General features: G+C 41.6%; 1 protein-coding gene across 4 annotated transcripts in view; it reads right to left on the reverse strand.

Annotated features, from left to right (window-relative positions):
* SLC1A3 (solute carrier family 1 member 3) overlaps positions 1–21,977 on the reverse strand; it is a 74,948-nt gene extending 52,971 nt beyond the window's left edge. For 3 of the 4 annotated variants that reach the window (XM_047093472.1, XM_047093452.1, XM_047093443.1), the window contains exons 1-2: positions 21,797–21,977; positions 3,635–3,772 (exon numbers count right to left, since the gene is read on the reverse strand). In XM_047093472.1, coding sequence (XP_046949428.1) covers positions 3,635–3,772; positions 21,797–21,977 — 319 coding nt within the window. The remainder of the gene's footprint in view (positions 1–3,634; positions 3,773–21,796) is intronic. The other variant, XM_047093461.1, reaches the window with a different exon arrangement.
* Positions 21,978–23,969: the final 1,992 nt, after the last annotated feature.

Here is a 23,969-nt window from a genome sequence, read left to right on the forward strand (position 1 = left end):
TTTCTGAGGGGGAGAGAGAGAGAGAGAGAGAGGGAGGGGCAGAGAGAGAGAGGGAGACACAGAATCTGAAGCAGGCTGTCAGCACAGAGCCCAATGTGGGGTTCAAACTCACAAGCTGTGAGATCATGACCTGAGCCGAAGTCAGACACTTAACTGACTGAGCCACCCAGCCACCCCTAGATTTCTGAGTTTAAATGTGACTTTAGCACAATAAAATGCACAGAGTCTTCTAAAACAGAATACCTAATCCAACACATGTAGTAAGGGCTTCATGCATTTCTATCTCTGTCTGTCAAGACCCTGGGACTTGTTGACTTAAAAACATTAAGTCTGTCAAACATTTTCCCGTTGGGAAATACTTTCTGTGGGAGCATCACCCCCGAGTTCTTATTCTGGTGTTCCTATCAGGTGCAGGAAAGATCAGCACAACTGTGACACAGAAGATGGAGAGGACAGGTTTTCCAATAGCTATTTGTTTAAGTGTCAATAAATGTGGTGTTTTGTGACAGCACACTGACTCGAGCTCTGGTGTGAGCTGTCAACACTTGAATAAGGCCGTAAGGGAAACCCAGTGAGGAGAGCTCCATGGGTGCCCCAGCTCAGCAGTGCATTTCTTACAATGAATGACACCGACATTCACACCTGAGTTCTTATATTGGTAGCCCAAGAGTTGGACTTGGCCTGCAGAGGAGCTTTGTTTGGCTTGCAGTGTTTTGTTCTGTGAATTGTATCAACATTGAAAAATTAGGAGGTTCTTAAGTTTTTTTAGATTTCTGGACCCTCTTAAAAAAATCAGAAGATTTGGCCCTTGTTGACACAGAGCAACAATCGGCTGAAGCGGATACTTTTCAGGTCACCACAGTCTCCTTGCCTCCCATTGTCTATCCGATTGTGCAGCTGGATCATAGAAAGAAAATAAAAAGTACCCTGAAAGGGCAGCTTCATATATAATCATCACCTGCTTGGCCACAGGAGGCATTTGAGTATGCCTTTCCATTCTAAAATAATGGACCTGACTCTGTTTCCTCCCTAGACAACACATTCTCCAGGAGCTTCTCCCAACACACACAGGGGTCCTCCAGGGATGTATGTAATTTTTAGAGGCTCCTCCTCCTCCTCATTCCCAATGGGTCATACCCCCTGCTCCCTTTTTGGTTTGGAATCACCGTATTTAAAACCCTAAAGGAAAGTCTTATTGAATCAATCGTTCATTGTAATTGATCATAAGTATCCAAAATATTATGTAGCTTGGAAATTAATCTTTAAGATTAATACCTAACAAAGATCTTTGGCAAACTAAATTATATCCCCCCCCTTTTTTTCTCTTTTTTGAGAGAGAGAGAGAGAGAGAGAGAGTACACACATTAGGGAGAAGGATGAGGTGGGGGGGGCGGGGAGAGAATCTCAAGCAGTCGCCACACTCACCGTGGCTTGATCCCAAGACCCTGGGATGATGACCTGAACCGATATCAAAACTCGGATGCGCAAACAACTGAGCCACCCAGTGCCCATATATCCCTTGCCTTAACATAGTCCTGGAAAAGGGCTGAGACTCTCTTATTGGTCCCAAGCGGCAGCATCCCCAACGTACAAGTAGGTTACATTTTAAAAGTTTATTTTATATTGGTTGCTTGCAGCTTATAATTCCTTTCAATATTATAAATGTTGCTAGTTTTTCCAAGGTTTTCCCACAAATTTCTTTTTAACCATGTAAAGAGACTGCATCATGGCTTTTTTTCCTGCACAATTATTCAGTGAAAGCTTGTATTCCTTCAATGAAGCTGACGTACTAAGTATTAGAAATATCAGGAAATTCCACTTGGAGGTAATTGTCGAGCAAGATCGCTATTAAGGGGAAATAATATTTTCTCTAATTGTGCCAAATGAGGGCTTTCCTCTTGGAAGGGTAACATGTGGGTTTTCAGCACAAATATCAGAAAGCAGAAACCTCTAAATACTGGTCCCAATATTTAGATACTGGGACTTAGATACTATACTGAAAGACAGTATAAAGGAATCCAGAACCCCTCAACTTTGCATCCAGGAAGACTGTAGGGACTCAAGTCAGACACTGGCCAGTAGGGATGGTGAAGAGGGACACTTGCCCACTGAATAAAATGGCACATGTGAGTTCTGTCCTCTAAGAACTACTGCAAGAACTTGCTTCGCAGAAAAATGTCAACACGTGGATAATAAAATGAGAATGTAAAGTCCTGTCAGCATGAATCTAGTTTTGGTGATAAGAATTGGGACTGCTAGGATTACCCCCTGGTCAGCAATAGACCAGGTTGTTTCAGAAACAAGCATCCCAATCATCCTGCCTACATGATTGCTTTATGGGCAGTTCACCCTCCAATGGGAGCCTCCTGTACATGCAATCACTTGTTTAAAGACCTGAACAAGTGGAAGCCAGTAGAGATCCGCAACGCATTGGGGGAAGAGCTGATATAGTTCCTGTCCAAGTTAGGCCAGCCCTCGCAGGCATGCAGCAGTCAGAATCTTGCCCTATGACTTTTGAATTGTGCTATGAAATTCTTACTACACAGAGATCTTGAGAAGAGATTATAAATATCCTTGAGGACTCCCTGGAAGGGGAAAGATGCTTGGAGCCAGCTCACATAGAGGTGGAGAGATATACCCATGGAGGGACAGTGAGCCACGGGTGGAGAAGAGAACAGGGTCAGTAATACCTGAGTTCTGGGCTTTAGCTACAAACCTAGAAACCATCCTGCTGGGACGGTGTCTATGGACATTCTTTCTTCATGTCAGAGGTGTGCTGTGGGGAAAGAGAAGAGTGGGCAGGAAGGAATGTATAGTAACCGTTTTTTTTTTTTTTTTTCTTTTTGGCTCCATTTGTATTCGCCAGTCACGTGTACAAATGACTCTTGAAGCATTTCCCATGGAGGAGTCGATTGTTATCTTACTGTCACAGAAAATAGATCCTACCCTGCAAAGCTTCCACTCCTTGAGAATCCAAGTGTCAGCTGACAAAAATATCCAGATGGGGAAATCCCCTGCCCCCTCCCCATTCTCCCACCAGCCTCATAGGTAACGGGGGTGGGGGACAACTGGAGAAGGAAATGAAATCATGCGGGTTCACCAGGAAAAGATAAAGTGTTGGTGGCAGCAGAATTGGTGAGTGCGTTGTGGGTATTACCTCTTGATGAGGCTTCCAAGAAGGCTCCCGCTCAAGTCCTGGTGGCTCTGAGAACAAGCATTCTTGCATCAATAGCTAATAGGCTGTCCAACCAGATGTTATCTGGGTGGGATAAGAGGGTGAGAAAACAGACCTGTTGTACGCTGTTGTCAACTGTATCGCTGTGGTCAGAGAAGGCTGGTTGTGTAGGGTTTAGCAGGTGCCTCTTTTGTAGTGAGGCAGACTAGATTACGTGGTTGTTTAAATCCGTTTCCTCTTGTGATTGGTAAAATACGAGAGTTATAATCATTCATGCATTACTAAAGCCTCCTTTCCATCATTTTTGAAGGGACTTTTTTTTTTTCTAGAACAGAGCATGCATCCAGCAGAAACCTAAAGCATTTGCTTTTCTAAGTGATCTTTTGCAATAAGCACACTTAAAAAAAAACAACAACCCAGAAAAACAAACAAACAAAAAAACAACACTGCATATGGTACCTGTGACAAGACTGGAGATTATAAGTGGTAACACCAGCATCTGTAACATCCTCATCAGAAGTTCCCCAGGGAAAGAGAAGTACTTGACTTCTCGGTAGCTCATTTTGTATGGTCGGAGGGTAAATCCCAGGATTGTACCTGAAGGGGGAAAGAAAAGATGGAGAAAATTTGAGCCCCTTTAAAAACTGAAGTAGCAGTCCTAGGAGAATGAAGAAGTATTTGGCTGGTGGTCACTCCTGTCTGACGAGAGTACATTTATTTAAGCAGCAAATATTGGTGCTGCTTTAGGAGCAAGGGGTGTGCCTGTCTCTTCCGTCTGCCAGGGTCTGGCTGAATCCAGGGCTTCGAGTAAGACTTAGAGAAAAAACGTCTCTGGCTTTAGCAAATGAAAAATGTCTTTGTCTAACTTAAATGCAGTAGAACCAAGTTTGACGTGGCTCGGTACAGAGTTACAAAGATAGGGGCATAACTGGGAGACAAATCATGTATCCATGAACAAGGCAATGTAGAAAAAAAAACCCTTATCATAATGAATTTCCTTTGTAACAACGGATATTAGGACGGCTAGCACAAGCACTTATTAAAGGGCAGTATGATTTTATTTTTTTCCAATTAAAAAAATTCCTCTTGTTCACATTGTTAATCCATTTCCATCACCTCCCTGTCTGTACACCATGCTTTCTGTCTACATGGTCTCGATATTGCCTTGGCAACTGTGTTGTACAGACTTGTTACTTGCCGGCAAGAGAAGACTCCAAAATGAGCAGAGACCTTTTTCCAAAAATTTTCCCTGAACACTAACGGGGGGGGGGGGGGGTGGGTGGGGGTGGGGCGCGGAATAAGAGAAAGAGAAAGCAATTTTCCCCTTCATTTTCCTTCTGCTCCTGGGACTTTAAAATATATTTTAAAAATAACTTTATATGTAAATTGAATTACACACAGTAGCTTTCGAAGTGTTTGGAAATCAACAGACCGACTGAATCAATGTACTCCCCCCCCCTCCCGAATTTACTTTCCTTGCCCAGGAAAATTTATTTATTCCATTATTGTAAATATTTTCTAAATTTTTGCCCTGCTGTTACTCAAACATGTGCCTTATAGAGAAATACTGAGTTATCTAGAAGCTGGAGGTCGGTGTAGGGGGAGAGAACACTGGGTGAACCTACGTTTTTCCAAAGGAAGCAAGCAGTCCTTTAAGGAAACAGGCTCATCCTAACTTCTTACGAAATGGGCTCCTTCTCTTAGGAAATGAGACACAAAGTTCATTTCAAGTATTACAGCAATCCCAATTTCATTTCTTGGGTCTCAGCAACTGTGAAGTATCCATTCTTTGATTATATACTGTGATACTGCACTTAAGAGTCTGAATCTACGTGACCAGAAAATCTGGCTGATCCAGTTTTCAGGGCCTTTAGGAAAATAGTTATCGCTTTTCTCCCAATGTAACAGTAATATGTTCAAGACAGAAAAAGGTGACTTGGAAGATACGCAAAACAAAAGGCAGAAGCCTGCCTCTATTGATTCTCTCACTTAAATAGCAAATAGCTAATGCTTACTGAGCTCTTACCACATGCCAGCCATTGTCAGTGCTTTACTTGTGTTATTATATTTAATCCTCACAAAAACCCCTGGAGGTAGGTACTATTTTACCACCAGTGTACTGATGGGGAAATCTAATTATGGTGAACTTCAAACTTGCTGGACTCCAATAGCCACTCAGTATCAAAGTCAAAAAGTTACTCAAGTGACAGAGCTGGGATTTAAACCCAGGCATTCGGACTCAGAGCTCACATTTGTGACCTTCACACGTACTTCCCACGTCTCCAGTAGAGCAAAGACAAGCGCTGTTGGTGCTTCTGTGAGTTTCTTTCCAGAATGTTCTCACACAGAGTTAGATATATGGAAATCACACAGAATATACTTTTCCATATGTAGTTATCATAAGCATCACTTTTAGGGTTCATGATACCAGACCCAATGATTGTACCATAATTTACTTAATACTTCCTTTGTTGTTGAACAGTTAGGTTGGTTAGCATTTTTTTGCTTTTATGAAGAGCACTATGATAAATATATGAAGGCTGTTTTATAACTAGAAATATTTTTTAGTGTAGTTTAGAGGAAGGAAACCAGTGCATTAAAGAATATCACTACCTTGATTCATGTTATCAAATTGTTTTTCTAGTGGGTTGGCCCAACAGTTTAATGTTCTGTTAGTGGATGAGAAGGCTTTAATATTATCTAATGGGGAGAATTATCATAACAACTATTAAAACAAATAACATTTGTGAATGTGATGAGTATATAGTATGTATTTTTTATTTCCTTTCAATTTACTTAATATCTAATGATGTTGACCATTTCTCCTAGTTGTATTTTCTCCAAGCATTTAAAAATTCTAGTAGTTTAAGAATTTATGTGTGCATGTGTGTCTGTTGTGTGTGTGTGTATGTATCTGATATAAATTCTTTACATAATAAAGATAATTATCCTTTGCCTATGTGTAACATATTTGCTATAACTATTTTTCTAATACTCTAAAATATACAGGTATTTTGCATTTTTATAAAATATGGTCCACATACCTTTTTTATTAGGTAATTTTTTCGAGAGTTATAAACTTTAATTTCCCTTCTCCCAAATTTGATGAATATTTAATTCCTTTTTCCTTCTTTGACTGGTCACTTGCTTTGTTTGAAAATATTGAACCTTTAATCTTCCTGGAACTTGGTTTGAGGTAAGGCATTTAGTTCCAATTTTTAGTGTGCATTATTCACCACAGTATCCTCACCAGCACATAGGAATTATAAAAGGCTCTGGTCATATCTGGTTCTTTCCTGCTTGTTCATATAAAGGCCAAATCACACTGAAATAAGTGCTTCATCTTATAATAAGTAAATAAATAAATATTTATAAATCTTACTTTACTTCCAATCAAATGTAATTTCACTGGAATTGATTGTTTTCTGATCTTTTTTAAAACACATTTAAACATTTGTCATTCAATTATAACATAAAATGGGTGCAATAAACACAAGATACTCATTTTCGTCACCTGGAATTTGACCATATCAAGCTATTAGGAATTTTAGACATCTCCCAAATGACAAGACCAGACTTGGTTTTACAAGTTTCACTTCTAAGTTGGCTGTTTGTTATTAGAAATACATTAACTCAAAAACAACAATATTTCCATAGATGGGTAGGATCCTGGCTAGTCCAAAAGTTATTTATTAATTAAATTATTAAGTTGTTTAAGAAATTTACATTATTTATCATTTAGGAAAAAACCGGTAGAGCAGCTGCTCTATCAACGATACAGGTAGACACAAGCCAGTGTAGATGAAGGAAGGGATTATTCTTTCTAAACCTATGTGCATTAGACCCCATTTCCCAAAGTCTAACTCTTGCCAACCTGACTATATTCTCTCTTACAGCCACACCAGCTGTATCCAGACACTCTCTCCTTGGGAGTTCCATGTACCTCCTCCCCTTTTCCCCCATCAAATCCCACATTTACTCAGTGCCACCAATTTTCATCTAGGTGCTAGGAGGGAAAGTAAGCCAGCTCAGTGAGTGAGTCCTGGGCAGTGGGCGAATGACATCTCTTAACTCCAGTCTACCAGGGAGATACATGCCTAACAGAGCAGCAGAAAAACAGCCAGGAGGCAAAGTCTCAAAAGGCTTTTGTAGTCAATAAGCTGATCTTGCTTGGAAGTGTAGTTCTGGCATCAGCTCCTCTAGAATGTCTCAGTTTCTTTGCATTCTCTAATACGGAACCCACATTTTCTAAAAGTTCTTTTTTATAGGGGGAAAGCACACAGGAGTCACCATTTATATGGTGAAAAGGGATAGTTTCAGGTCAAAAGCTTTGAAGAGAAGGGTTGTTTAGAGGGATAGCACACTGCAAATACTCTTTGAGTCAGTGATGCCCCTGACTATGTTTTGGTACGTTTACTATCTCGGGGTTTACCAAGTGAGCCATTTCTACTCCTAGGAAAGAAGAGGTTATGTTGGGAGGGGCAATACTGATTGAACCCTTAATGGGCTCAAGGTGGCATGATCCTCATCACAACTTTATGAGGGTAGATATGATCATGTCTATTTTCAAAAATGTATACACTGATGCTCAAAGCTAGTGAACTTGCTCAAGTCTACAGAGTTAGTAAGTGATTGATTTGGGAATTCTAAAGAAAACCCAGTTCTCTTTCTACTACACTTTAATGCCTCTCAAACACAGATATACCCTTGTAGCCAAGGCCTGACCCTGGCTCCCGGGTCTTCAGCATCTCTAATCCCTAAACTCTAGAAGCACTTGAGTAATAATCTCGGATCTGCTAGAAATGTCCCAGAAGCACCCAGTACATGTTGGAACCCTTCACAGGTCCCTTTACAATATGGTTACCATAGTGCTAAGTCACTGTTTAAAATGGTGACACTGAATCCCTTTCTTTGGAATGATTTAACTAAACTTATATAAAACTTTTAATTAAAATAGCTTGCCTCTTTTGCCCCACCGCACACATTTTAATCCTTGGAAACCAACAGTAACAAAGCTGGAGAGGACATTAAATGAAAACATGCTTCAGGGTCCCACGCTTAATGACAACAGCCAGCAGTCATTGGGCACATGCAAGATGCCAAGCCCTCCAAGCACACTGCCTCACAGGACCATGGAAGCCAGGACTAGTAGAGCCTACACCTCACTTCTCATGAAGAACTGGAGTCATCGAGAGGGTAGGTAAACTGCCGAAACCTCACAGCTAGTAGAGGTTGGGGCCACGGTCAATGCAGGGAGCAGTCAAGCCGCTTCCCCAATGTCAGGGGGATGGCTGAGGTGGACTTCATACCCAGGCTGTTCAGCTCCAAGCTCAGACTCTTACCTACTATGCTGTACTCATGGCCTCTCAACAGTCGTGGTACTAATTCAAAGAGCCTAAGTTAGTACACAATATTTTGCCCATCTTTTCATTCCATTTTGAGTTAGTTTAATTGAGACAGAGCCTAAGTTGGGCAAAGGTTTTGTTGATTTTGCTTAATGAAGTCAACATCTAGCTTTTTGCAGTTCATTTGTTGAATAAATAAACAGAAGACATTTTTCTTCAGCTTTTGCTCTGCTGGGCAATATTAGAGGTGAGGCCAGTGTGATAAGGTCAGCCAGCTCTCAGTGTCAAATACAGAGGAAATGCTCTGAACGTGAAGATTGCTTTTTTGGGTAAGCAGTTCAGGTTTCTGATTACACAGCCCAGCAACGATAAAAAGCCTTCCCTGAACCATCCTCACATCCTGAAGAACAGACTTCTCAGAGCCCTCTACTCTCTGCCCTTCTGACCAATTAGAGGTAGCAGGGCGGGGTGGTTTTCTTCACTTTGGTAAAGCCGCTCACTGCCTTTACAGAGCTGAGGACTCTGCCTTACTTGAAGTCCATTGATTGATGTTCCCAGAGCTAATCAAAACCTTTATGGCCTCCAGACCTTTAATGCAAAAGAATAGATTCTTTATTATTGATTACCCTGCAAAAATAACCATAAAAATCAGAATAACTTCCCAATGGGTTTGTTACAGCTGAAGCAAACTTTGCAATCTGCATCTTGGTGACATTAAAGAAAACACAGATGTCACAATTCAATTCAGATTGCTCATTCTCAGTCAAGAGTCTTCTAGCATTCCTGTTTTGGTATTTTACAAGATTTCTGGAATCTAGGGAATATCTTAACTGGAATGTTTAAGGTGATCAAAATTAACAGTGCTGGTTGAATGCTATAAACCAAGATGCATTTTTATTTAAATACTTTCTTCTAACACAGAAAGCTCAAGAAGTGAGTTCTTCAGGGGTTCACTGTTTCCCCTAGAGAGCCTATACAACAAACACTTCTTTGGAAGATTAAATACCATTTCACTTTTCTAAAGACACAAGGTCCACACTAGAGCCTCAGAAAGAACACCACCATAGGCTTCCTTTTGAAGGCCAAACACGCACAGCACATTAAAAGCTAAAGACCTATTTTAAAGAATTTGGTCCATATTTAATCTGATAAAATTACAGAAAATATTAAGCCAGAAAATATTTAAGAGTAGAAAAACGTGGCACAAGTTGAAGTAAAATTCGGACCAATTCATCCAATTTACCTTTTGGTAAATGTTGCAGTTTGAAACAGTAAAATTTTACTCGAGTTTCTACCCTGTTTCCAAACTGTCATGAACAGATTGGCAGACCACAGCTTTCTAGAATTAGTACTCACAATACTAAATTCTTCGGAAGAAGATATGATGCCCCCAAAGAGCTCAGATGACAAAAGGGTATCTAAAAGTAACAGTGGCACTGATTTTAGAGGAAGACTTTATATTCTGAGGCCACCATATGAATACCACCAAATGCCCACCCAGGATGAGCTAACCAGCTCTTCTAACATTGACACTGCAAACCAGTCAGAGGACATTCAAACCCCCATCCAGAATAAGCGTGGCCTGCAGATCTTTGGCCAGAACGAGAACATTTGCCTCCTTGTTGTCACTCCACCACCTCGGACATGATCCCACTTTCTGGCCCTGGTGCTGGCTCTTCTTTCTGCCTGGAATGCTCTTCTCAGAGATTCCCAGGTTTGCTTCCAGACTTAGTGCAAATGTCATCTTCTTATTGGAACCGACCCTGAATTTCTCCCTCAGCCGCCTTAATTTGTTTCAGTAGTTCTTATTACCTTCCAAAACACAGTATAATTTTCTAACTTATTATGCTTGTTGTTCGTTGTTGTCTCTGCCCCCTAGAATATAAGTTCCGAGAGATCAACATTGGTTTTCCTGCTGTATGTTTGTTCACTGATATATATCAAGCCCCTGAAACAGTTCCTGGCACACAGTAGGTGCTCGGTATGTTGATGAATGAATAAACAAAGAGCATGACTTAATTCTCTTTCAGATGACCAGTGCCCAGCAGCGCTGGGCCCGGCTCGCGTTGAACCGTGTTGAACATATTTCGGAATGGAGCAATCGCTTCGCTCTGTGCTTTGCAGCAAATGCCACTCCCCACCGCATTCTGTGAGCAGAGAAGCCTACCCTCAGGAGCATCCCCTCCTCCAAACTGTGATTACTCTGTCGTGACCTGTGGAACTGGATCTCAACGGAGCTACGATTTCTCATATGGCTTAGGTTTTTAGATTCACAAACTAGGAGCGATAGCTCCTGATTCCTGTTTCTCTCACAAGGCTTGTTTTTTTTAATATAAAAGACAGTGGGTGTGAGGCGGTAGAAAGTTCATGGACCGAGAATCTGGGATGAGGTTCTGGGCCTGACGCTGCCAGCAAATTATGTCAGTCGGGACTTTAAAGATTTAATCTTCATATCAAAGCTACAGGATTTAATATCACCATTTTACAGATGTGGAGACTGAACCGAGAAAGAGTAAGCCACTTGTTCCAGGCGACATGACCAGTAACTGATGTTGGCAGAATGGGGTTTGAAACTTAGGCCTGCCTATTTCCACAGCCCACATCTTCAAATCATATAATCTCTTTGGACCTCTTTTTTTTTTTTTTTTTTTTTTTTTTTTTGTCACAAAACGGGAGGGATAGGTCAGAAAGGCAATATCTAAAATCCTCTTGGGGTGTCTGGGTGGCTCAGTCAGCTGAGCATCTGACTTCGGCTCAGGTCATGATCTCGCAGTCTGTAAGTTCAAGCCCCATGTCGGGCTCTGTGCTGACAGCTCACAGCCTGGAGCCTGTTTCGGATTCTGTGTCTCCCTCTCTCTCTGCCCCTCCCCCACTCGTGCTCTGTCTCTCTCTCTCTCTCTCTCTGTCAAAAACAAACATTAAAAAAATAATAAAAAAATAAAATTCTCGTGACCTTTAATATTCTCGCCTAAAGGTTCTGATTTTACAAGAACCATGTAAACCAAAAGCATTATAAATCTTAACTGCTTTACTATGAATTCATCTCGTTTCTCCTAACGAATTCAAACGTCCTGGATAATGCATATGACAGCATTTTTTAATACATCAAAAAATGCTTTGTCAACTTGGCCATTACAGTTATTGCGGCAGGTAGACAACAAATAATTCTTAAAGATCAAATAAAAGTTTCTATTTTAGAACTTGGCTAGCGTGTAGCCCAAGCTGGAGAAGTTGTGAGTCCGTCTCGTGCAAACCTGCCGAAGCTGGTGGACATAAAGTCCCATTAGTTTATTTTTAACAAGAAGGGCAAGGGCATAATGGTGAATTTACTTGCCCAAGAGGTCTGCTGGTCTTGGTCTTCCGTTTCACCCCAAACTTCCAGGCATTTCCTGGTGAGAAGCTACTGGGTTTGAGGCAACCTTTCGGCCCTCCCCCACCCCTCTGTTCCCACATCCTTCAGAGAGTTGGGCCCTGGCTTCGTTCAGTCTTTTGTCCTTTGGTATTTCCTGTTGCTGGAGGTGGAAATACCTGCTCCAGCCTTGTTCTGCCAGCGGAGCCCAGACGAACCAGCTCTGGGTAACTAACGCAGACCCAAGTCCACACGGCATACAACTCTGGCAGACAACCGTATCAGAAGAACCTGAGGAGCTCTGAAAAGCCTGGTGCTTTCTTCCTAAAAGCGCACTGACATAGGCTATGCGAAATGCTAACTAAACTTACAAATAATCCTACAGGTCTTTTAAATGTCCACCCCATGGTCGTTGGAAAAATATCCCACTAAAATCATCAACACCCGTTGCTTTCCTTTCTGGTAAAAAATAAAATATTGTTATGAGTAAATAGAAACCATGAACGCAATTTCAATTCTGGGCATATACCCCACAGATACACTATACCTGGGGGAAATCACTTTTGTACAGGATTATTCTTTATACCATTTAACAAATATCTAAAAGTTGGAAACAATCTAAGTGGCCACCAATTGGGAATTGCTTCAATGAATGAGGGTACATGCATAGAGTGCGCCCCCAAGAGAGAATGAGGAGGTTCTTTTTGTGCTAATAAGGAATGATGTCCAAGGCATATTGTAAAGTCAAAAAAGTAAGGTATAAAGCAGGCTATATAATCTATGCCAGCATTTGTATACAAAAGCCAAAAAAAAAAACCCGGGATATGTATTTATTTTTATACTCATAATTCTAAAGGCACACAAGAAACTGATAGCAAGGTATTTATATCCTTTTGTAATTTTTTATTTTGGGCAATGTAAGTGTATTTCATAAGTAAAATAACAAAATAAATAAGCAAAAAAAGTTGGCTCACATTTTTTATCTTTAAATCTGACTGAATTCAGGGCACCTGGCTGGCTCAGTTGGAAGGGCATGCGACTCTTGAACTTGCAATCATGAGTTCAAGTCCCATGTTGGGCGTACAGATTGCTTAAATAAATAAAAATAAGACTTGAAAAAATTTTTTTGACTGAATTCTAAACTAAATCATTTCTGCTGGATGCCTGGATGTTTCTAAAAATTCACTTTGGGTCTGGGTTGGTTTCTCCTCAACCTTGCTTTAATTTGCTCTAACAGTGAATGTATTTCATTTGGGCCACGGAGAGGAAAGTCGCTAGTTGCGTTCAGATTTCTAGTGAGTGGATCACTTTCTGACCAAACAGTTCTTTTTTTCCTGGAGACAAGGAAGTGAATCTGAAAAAACTTTGAACTCCACCATTATAGGATCATGTCTGCTTCAACGCATTAGCCCTTGGAGTTACAAGTACACCAAAGCGGCAAAGTCACGTTGGAAACTACCAGACAAAGGTAACATCCATCATACTGTGTAAAGCTCTTTCACATCATACTCTTTCATCATCCAACATACTGTGTGAAGCATCGCGGTGTCAGAATTTACAAAGTTCACTGAATCTCGGCTTTTTTATATGACTATGTCATTTGCCTTAAAAAAGCAAATTCGAGGAGACAAAAGTAAATAAACTAAAAGATAACTTTGGTCATAGGCAGTCTGTTAAAAAACTCACAGTTTTCTTTTTGATGCCTTTACCTTCACATTCATCAACAAGCTGAAGGTGCCAGCAAGCACACGTATCCCTGGGGTTTTGCCTTACTTGCTTGAAAGATGAAATTTCAAGGGATGCAATGTGTCTAAAGGCAGGGGCCTTCTTTTCAGTATGTGAAGGGCAGCAATTGTCCATTTCTACTCTCATTAGGGACAAATGAGCTTCATCTTACAAGATTCTGAATAGAAAATCTTTCGCTAATAGCCCATTGTTTTCTCTCTGGGAAGCAGAAGCAGTTTATGGCCTGGAATCATTGTTGGAGAACTGGAGAAGTCTCTTTGGGTACAAGAAGAATGGAGTTGTCCCTTCTGGAGACAGAAACTCAGTCTTGAAATTCAAAACTTAAGTGTGCCTTTTAACTAGCTGCTCCTTAATTTACCTTTGAATCTTTGATATGATACACAGAGTGAAAAAGGAGTGCCTTCCCGCCACCCACCCCCCCCCCCCCCCCCCCCCCCCCCCCCCGCTTGTCTTAATTCAAAGGGAATATCTTCCTTTATCTAGTCTTGGGGGTTTTGTTCTTCTCTTTTGGTTTTCAAAACCACTCCAGGACCTCTCTTGATTGGGCATAGTGATGGAAATATTCTTGGGTTAGGGAGTAAGCTCTGGGCAACATTGACAGCACTGAAGCTTGACCTAAAACGCTTAATTTTTATACTTGGTGAGCACAATGGCTGAACTCTGTGCCCTGAAGTGCTCTGTGTGTTTCCTCATCTCGTAGCAATGATACAGCTCACCTAGCTGCCAGACCAAATAGTTGATGAATGATAGCACCCCAGTGTTCCATAAATAAATATCAAGTACTCTAACACCTGGAATGTACAACTTGGAAAAGACAGTGCTTTCATTCCAGTTGCCTTTTCCAGATACCGCAGGCTCTTCATAGCTCTGCTGTCTCTGTAGCAAGGACAGGGACTCACAGCTCTCCTCCTCTGATTTATGAGAGACAATCAGAAGAGTGCTGGGCAGAGGTGGCTTCTGCAGCGGCATGCCTCATTTGTGTGCTCCGACACGGGTTTATCACACCCAGAGTTCAGGAACTCCAGGGTCCTCAAGAATTTAGCTGCTTGTTGATGGGAAAGACTGGCGAGGATGGGTTGGGAGGTCAACAGTAGAGGAAAAAGGTCTCTGCCATTGTACGGCATCAAGGAGTAGAAAGGGAACAGGGAACACTGATGTATCTTATTCCCTTCATTCTGCTTTAGAGAAGGGCAAATCAGATGTTCAGTGATAGAACTGTGGAGCTGGAAGCAGACATTAGTCCCAATGTAATTTGCTGATGAGGAAATACGAGGCCCAGCGATTTGTCCTAAATCACAAAGTGAGTGAGTGGATGGCAGAGCTGGCTCTGTCACCAGATCTTTGAGACTCTCAGTGTTTTCTCAGCTGCATCACAGACCTGTGCAGACACTACTCAGAAGGAGGATGGACTGGCCCTGGATTGCGGTGCTAGAGAGAGCACCCTGGAAGCGCTTTGTAAACCGTAACACTGCCGCGGTGGAAGGTGTTATTACTGCAGGTAATTGTTCCGAGCACACCCGCTTATTTGATCACCTACTTGAAAGAGAAACAATTTTGAAATTGCCTGCTCAGTTTCCTCATTATCTGAATGAACAGGAAGAAGACAGCAAAATAAAAATCCAGAGACAATCTTAGAACAAATCAAGCCCTCTGCCCCATACTTCAGAAGAATGTTGACCAACTCTGTTAGAAACCAGCAACACTCCTCCCAGGTTTCCAGAAGACTTCATCTGGCCTGCCCAACTCTGGTAGGGGTGGCAGTTAAGGAGTGGCAGACATCAAAATGCTGGAAAAAAGGAGAAACCAGGGAGGTGCCTGACTCTCAGATTGGTCCCAAGTGGCATGAACAAAGTGCGCTACCGAGAAGGTTCAAACATTGACTGAGAACATTTTCTCAGCAAGTTTACTTTCCTGAGAAAGACATCTACTGCCAGGTACTCCCTCCATCGAGCAGTCGGTATTATGATAAGGGCTGTGCCAGGGGATTACTTTCTGCTTCAGCTCGGAGGCCAGGTGGGTAAGGGACAGATAATGACAGTATTACTTACTCTGAGGCTTTCAGCTCTGCCTCTCAAAGCGCTTTACAACTGCTAAATCTCTTCCTACAACTCTGCTTGGCTCTCTTCTCTAGCCAAGGAAATAGAAGCCGCTTCTCCTACCCGTAAACCAGGTGACCATCTTCTCCCCTTCCTAGTCCCTGTCCCCCCACCCCCACCCCCATCGCTGGGTCTCAGTCCTGTAGCAGAAAGCATCAGCGAATCGGTGTGCATTTCCACTTTGTGCCTGAGCAAAGGCACGGGCAAAAGATGAGGGGTTTACAGTTTGTGTGGATACTTTACCTGCCAAGCCCTTAGGGAAATTATTAAAAGTTACATGGTTGTAAGCGGCAGAATTGGAACATAAATCCTGGCAGAGAGGGGTTACAATTATTCTATTTTATACATGAAGGAACGGAGGCTCAGTTCCAGAACTGGGACATAAACCTCAAAGTGTCTGACTCCAGAGTCCATAGCTCTGATCCACTCCCCTATACTGTGCCAGACTTAAACCCCAGGATAGGAGGCAGCTCCCTGGAATGCTTTTTGAGAATGAAACTGAGGGCTGGGATCCAAGTGAGCTGTAAGCACATGTCAGGTAGTTGTTATAGCTGCCCCTGACAATTTTTCTGTGTTTCTGCTCCCTGGGGGAGAAGACAAAGCAGAGGAACATCACTAGTCCCTACACCCTATCCTTGTGTCCCTTCTCCAGAGCATGGCACTGTGAATCCACTGCTTCTGAGCTCCTTAGGCCTAACACTTCCCTCCCAGCCCTCTGTCCCCAGGGGCCTCTGAGAGGAGCTCAGCACCCGGGGAGCGCCTGCCTCAGGAGCCACCCTTTCTAGAAGCTTCCTGAAGCTCCCTCTCTCTCTTCTTACTTCCAGGAAGTGTGGAAGGAACCATAAATCCCAGCCCGGGAATCATTCACCGTTCTTTGGGTTCCTGTTGTTTAACTGTGTGGAGACTCCCTTCTTTTGGTGAGCCGGGAGGCTGCCCGCACGGGTGCATGGGTGCCGCTCTACACCCGCACCAGCCATTCAAACCCTTGGCTCATTTGGTCCCATCACCGATCACTTGAGTGCAGCAGCGGATGGCTAACCACATGGGTAAACTTGTCTGACTGAACTGGCTGACTCGCCCAGATACTGTGTACGTGTGGAAGGTACAAAATACCCGGCCTTGCTGGGAGGTTACCGCTTTACTCATAAAGAAGAGTTAACTGTGTTCTGAGAATGGTCTCACTTACAGAGTAGCTGATGCAGGAGGATAACCCGATTCATGGATCATTATCCATTTAACCTTCAAAGACAGAACTGTCCTTGTTTGGTCTCGACATCAAAAGAATACCTTCAAAATCTCTAGGTACCCTGAGCCTCTTGCACTGTATTCCCGTTGTAATGTTTACATCCCCAAATCAACATGTCCAAAAAACTGAAATCATCCCTCCCACTCTCCCCCAATCTTCTTCCTGTATTCTACCTTTACTGGGAGCACCGGCACCCTCGGTCACCCTCGGTCACCCGAGTCAGCAACTGGACCAACCCAACAGGCTGCAGTCCGGCTCTTCTGTCAACGCTCACGTGCCATCAATCAATCGTCAAGATGCAAGGTGCCCCTGGGACTGAGGTCTCAATTCCGTGTGTCCTTTCCATTGCTTCTGTTGTTGGGTCAGTGCACACCCTCAGCTAACTGATGTCATAAAACAAGAATGGACATGCCCCAAGGGCAGGGACAAGCACTCAGAAGAGTGTGGTGGGTAAGAGTATAAACTTCCAGCCAGAACAGTGGATTTGCATCCCAGTTGGTGAGCTGTTTCCTTATCTGTGAAATAAGAATAAGAATACCTCCCTGCCTTATTTGTTCTGAGAATTAAATAAAGCCAATGCATTAACAGCACGTACAACAGTGCTTGGTACAGTGTTAGTGTTTGCAATGCATATTATATGTGTAACGATAGATGAGGAAACCGAGGCACAGAGCAGTTAAACACCTTCTCTAGGATCATACAGCTATTAAATGATACAGTTCACATATAAATCCAGTCGATGCTTCATCAAAAGCCATATTCTTTTTTCCCACATGGTACATCTAGGTTGTTAACAAGAAAAGTACAACCTCTAAAGTATCAACACAAAGATCATATATTATATACAACAGTATGGATAATATGATCTCACTTAAAAAATGTTGACATAATTAAAAACCTCACCAAAACAAAAACCTCCTTATTACTACCTCTGAAATTTGTCTATTCCTTTGTCATCCCATTTTTATCTCTTCTACTAAACTACCTGAGGGCAAAGATTCTCTATTGCATAGCACAGACCAGATACCCAACATTTAGTATGTGTTAAATTGCTGAATAGCACTGAATCTTTCTTTAAAAAAAAAAATTATTCAGCAGATAATAGATAATAGATAATATACCAATGTGGTGAAAAGCCTTCAAACCATACAAAAACTTAGAGTAAAGTAATATTCCTTCCATCCCATTACCAGACACCCAGCTCTCATCCCAGAAGCAGCCACAATGACCAGTTTCTTGTATATCTTTCAGAGATAGTATCGAATTGCGCTGAATTGTAGTGCCATTTACATTCATTGCCAAAGACTATAAGGTAATGATGAGCAATGCTTTATACACATGTAGCCAGTATGTTTTCTTTTCTGAAAAGTCACCAATTTTTCTCAAACCCATATAGAGGACAACCCAAACATAAAAGGTGCGTGCGTGCATGTGTGTGTGTGTGTGTGTGTGTGTGTGTGTGTGTAGAGAAAGATGCTAGTTGCTGTTTGTGAACTCCCTCAGGTAAAACCACCATCCAGTTCTATGCAATTCTATTTAGTTTCCTTCCCCTCGTAGCTGATGTTATGACCCATTTCTTCAAAAATTTTTAGCCTGAGATTTCATTTTTATTGTGCTTTTTGCTCCCTGGATGTGGAAAGATGGGCATTCTATGACTTAAACATAACAAAGGACTTTCCCTTTCTTTCAGCAAGATGTCTGAGGTCACTCTCATACCACTTACCACAGTTTGAAACGAGAAAGTGCTTCCTGGAGGAAGAAAGATAGTAACCACTCTTCTCAGTGTGGTTTTTGTTAGACAGATGTCTGCAACAGCCCTGGGAGACACTTTATCTAGTGCTTTAGTAATGAACCCTCTTAAAGAGACTTAACACTTGGCATTGCCTTCTCTCAGGTTGCTAATTTGCTTTCATTACGTGGCTTTGACATAGCATGGCATATTCGGACTGTGACATCACTTAGAAATGGCATTAGGAATGTCACTTCTTAGAACTGACATCAAACTGCACACATGGTTCTAGGCCTGTGCTTGTAGAGGAATTAATACTGAAATATTTACAATTCTCTACTTTAATCTGACTATATGGTTTCACATGTATCTACTCCTCCTCTGTAATACTTTTCTAGTTTCCACTTCAACATACTAAATGCACATTTATTTTTTTTCCAAAAAGACAAAAGAATACAGACGGAATAAAAAATTTACCCGATATATAGGACTTTTTTTTTGTATTAAAAATTATTAAAACCTAAGAATTTGGTTCTTCTCCTCTCTTCTTTGGGAAAAAGAACTTTTCTTCTTCCTTGCAAGCATCTGTCCATTTTTTGTCCAATGCTGCAGCAAATGAATTAGAGAGCTGAAGTCCAGACATGCTCTTATTATTCTTTTAGGGCTGATGTAGACATGGTACCCAGTGACAAGCTAAATGGAGCCTTTGTTTTCATTGGGCCCTCAATGGAAGACACACCAAGAGATAACTGAAGGGTTCTTCCTTCTCTCCTAAGTCTGTTTGCTACCAAGTGGTCTATTGGCCATTCCAAGTCTTTGGTGTAGACTCAGTGGTCTCTCTGACTGTCAATGAGCTCTTTTTATTTGTTTCTTTGTTAGTGCCTTCTTATTACTTCTACCTCTTCAGTTTCCATTAGTAAAGCCAACCATGAGGACATCCTGCCAAGTTATCTACCCCAGCTCAGCCAACTCACTGCAATTCTCACAAATCTTAGGAAAGTACTCGCTGGGCTAGGAAATGATCCCAGAACTCATAGAGAAAATGGACCATTAAGTCCTGGCATTATCTTCCTTCTATTAGAGATATGTCTTTGTAATCACTTAGGAACTTGCTTCTCCATCAATCTGCTTTCCATGTGCAGGTTTTATTACTTTCCATTCCTTTATTCTTTAACTGAAACATTTCTGTTCTAGAAATTGAACTCTTCTTGTGTTTGGAACACCATGTTGAATAAATGTTTCTGCATCTTTTCCAAACATACTCCAGTATCACTGAGCTCTATTATGATGTGTACAGGATTGTAGAATAAATGAGTATTTGTTAAATGCATGACAGGGATGTGGCTTAATCATTTGTTGGAGAATTATAAGTTTTCTGTGGGTCTGATTGGGTAAATCATATAGTAAAATGACAATGCTATGTGAATGCATGTAGCACTGCTTGCTAATTGGCCTCTACCAAGACATAGCAGCATTTCTCTTCCTGGAATCTCTCACAAGGTGCCAACTAGTTTGCAGAGCACAAAGGCAGGATGGCAAAGTGTTTAAGAGAATGGCCCCGGGGCCTAGATAAATTGAGTCTGACTTTGAGCTCTAGCGTTTACTATCTGCATGACTTTGGGCAAGTTGTTTGATCTCTCCATGCTCAGTATTCTCATCTCTAAAATAAGGATCATACTAATCATTCCTGCCCATTCACTCATAGGCTTGTTTGAGGATGAAGTAAGCTAATCTAGGCAAAACACTACTTAAGCAGCTGTAACAGTACTCCATCAGCGTTCACTATTATTATTATTTGGCAGCTATTGTTTGGCTTGGCAACAACTGTAATTCAAAGCAAAAAATGAATTGAGCTTGCCGAGTGTTACATCAACTTCCAAGACAACGACAAAGCACTGAAATACTTCCTTCAGGAATGTATTTAAACCTGGGAACCTACTAAAGAAAGCCATTATGTCCCTGAGTCAATCAGGACATTTTCTCTTTGAACATCTCTAAAATGAATTGAACGGTCATTGATGACCAACAATTTCTAAAAGGAGCAAAAGATATTGACATGGAATATATCAAAAGTCTTGCGACAAACTATTCTGTCGTATTCCTATTTGCAATTTAAGAATCCTATCTTTTTGAATACAGTTATATTTACATGCCACAAAATTGTCTTAGTTTTTATTGTCATTACCTCTTTATATTTGATAGAGACCTTGGCAAACTCCAAGACAGAGATTAAAATTGTACACTAATGCCCCCTCCCCCTTTTGGGTCGGATTAGTAGAAATTTAATTTTTTATAACATGGCATTAGCTTGCATGTTTACCAGCGTAAAGATTTCTGTATTTGTTCAGTCAAAATTTCCCAGTAAGTAGTTTTTTCAGCTATCTGCCACCCATAAATAATAAACAATAATTTCAGATTCCAATAAATCAAACAAAACAATGTTTTATTAGTACAGGTTGCTGTTAACAATGCTAAGTTTGTAAGAGGCTGCAACGTTGCAGAGAAGGGATAGTTATTTATGGCAAGAAATGAATGAAAAAGATCTGTGTTAACATTTGTCTCAATTTACCTTTTCCAGTCACTGGATGGGAGATGGAAACACGTAAAAGTCTCTACCTCTAGGCATGATACCCAGTTTCAAGTCAGCACCCATTAGAATGGTTAGAATATAATTACTATTAGGAACCTGTATCTCATGTACTAATTGCATAAATTAGCTTTAAGTGAAAGCGACATTGTATGATTACATTTGGGCCAAGTCTAGCATATGTTTGCTTGTTTTTATTGTTATTTAACTGCTCAGGCCTAATGATTAAATTGTCACTCTTTTATGCTTCCATGAGATGGGAAAGCATTTGATTCCTCTTCTCCACACAATCGATTGATTTGCATAAGGCCAAACGATGCTTCTTTCAGATTCTGGCGTGTTTACCATATATTGCTTCAAACATGCCAACAGACTGTCATTTAGTGGGAGAAAAAAGCCTAGACTATTATTTTGAATACCTACAATCAGTCCATCTGATAATACGCCCAGGGAGCCAGATGCCCCAGAGAAACAAGATCCTTTTTTTTTTTTTTTTTTTTTCGGTTGTTATCAAATGACTTACCCACAATGACTGCAGTGACAGTGAGCAGTACAAAAGCATTCCGAAAAAGGTAACTTTTAACATCCTCCTTTGTGATGCTCTGCACTTTCCTCTTGGCCAACAGTGTGCGCTTACGAACTCCTCGCTGGAATCTCTCCATCCTGCCCCCCATCCTGGGCTCTTCTCCGTTGGTTTTAGTCATATTTTACTTCTGTACGAATGTCTTTTCTTTGCACTTCAACGTCTCGGAATCACCCCCGTAAAGCCAGACCTCTTTGGTGTTAGAGAACACAACTAGAACAAGGAGAGGAGAGACAAGAGTTACAGCCTGCAGGGGTGAGAAATCAGGGCTGCCCCACAGCAGGGCAAGCTGTTGGCACGCTGCATAATCTCAGTAGGAATCAAGAGCTAGAGAGCCGCAATGCCAGGTTTCAAGGCTGGGTGGGAGGTGCATATTTTACAGGACCACGTGTGAGAAATGTGCATCAATTCAGAATCTACCAGCAGAAATGTGTGTTCTATTTTTAAAAATTTGCCCTTCCTATTCCAATGAGGCTGTAAAAGGGTTCATCGGAGCCGAGTGTGACTAAGCAGCCCCCACCCCCTCAGTCTCCCCCAGAACCAGCCAAGTGCTTTTTGCACAATGTTCACCCTCAATAAATGTCTAATTGAATTGAACGCACAGGAAGCGCTCAATAATTACTTGCTGGCTTATGTTGTGTACCCGGTGAAGGCGTAACCAGGTCAATAAAATGAATTAAGATATTGATATTTCATCCTCAGGGCTTTCTGTTTTAAATGATAAAGATTTTCTTCATTAAGGAAAAAAACCCACGATAATATCAGCTAATAAATATGGTCATGAAAAGAATGCAATGAAAAGAACATATGCACAGGACTTGGGAAATATATTTGACTATTTTGCAGGGTAACTTTTTAATTTTTTCTCTGAAACAAGCAAAGTTCTCTGAGCCTATCTATGCATTATCTGTAATCGTAATTCATTTATTTCCATTTTTATCACAAGTATAAGTACAAAGTAGCATTTGTCTTTGTGGCAATCATATCGGAGTCTCCTGAGGAAACCATCACCAACTTCTGGGTATTTCAAAATTTTAGAATTTCTAGAACAGATGAGGCGAATCCAATTTTCATTCCAAACATTACAGCGTGTGGTTTCTAGTTTCTTTAAAGCGCTCCTGGGTTATTCAAATATCTAAGTCAATCTCTCCCGGGTGGAAATCGGTTCTTTTGAAAAAAAAAAATCAAAGGATTCCTCCGGTTGTATAAGGTTTGTAATCCACAATCTTTCCCGAGATCAATCCAAGTAAAAATCAGTGGTGCCTGTGGACGTGTGTATATGGCAACGCCAACAGCCAGCGTGTGCGTCCGCGGGGGAGGCAACTGGAAAGCAAAAGACTCCTCCGGAGCTTTTGGCAAATCCAAGTGTGGAAAAAGAGACTCGTCTTAACAGTTTTGACTTTTAAATAAAATTGCAGCTTGGGGACAGTGATAATAAGACCTACGGCTTGTTGAAGACGTCACGGCAGATTAGAAGTTTAGGGAGAAGTGAGGAAGGGGACAGACGAGAGACCAGTTTTTTTTTTTTTTTTAAACTAGTCTCTGGTTCCCTTTCCAGTCACTTTTAAACAGACCAGCTCAGCCTTGATTCTTTTCTAGCTCCCGAACCACAATCTACCCCCAGTCCACCCTGAATGACTCAACTCCGAGTTAAGAGCGGACACGGCATAAGCGGACACCATGCGCTCATTACATTAAATTACTAACGTGGACTTTATCTACCAAAATGGCTAGCTTTTCACTCTCGCTGCTCCTCTGCTCGCGAAACAAAATCCATCGGCGGAGACGTGCATGGAGAGGGGAAGCCCGGCGGCAAGACAGGACGTCAGACTTACCTTTTCGGATTTTGTAACGGGTGGAAGGTACCCCAGGCAATGACAAGGTGAATTCCGCAGCAGGTACGGAAGAGTAACGAACGCCACGAGCCCGGCATGCATGCGCTCTGAAACTGCAAGTTACTATCGGGGCAACTTAAGAAAAGGGGAGGAGTCTGCGCCCGGGACAGGGGGAGTGGGGAAAAATGAAAACACCACAGGGAAGGAGGGCGCAAACCCGAGGTTTCTGGAATACTGATTAATCTTGGCTCACCAGAAGCATGCTTGCTGGCTCTGTT

Source organism: Lynx rufus, unplaced genomic scaffold (assembly GCF_022079265.1).
Source record: "Lynx rufus isolate CCGP_SWC_20201006 ecotype Redwood Valley unplaced genomic scaffold, mLynRuf1.p SCAF_1, whole genome shotgun sequence".
Lineage (NCBI taxonomy): Eukaryota > Metazoa > Chordata > Mammalia > Carnivora > Felidae > Lynx > Lynx rufus.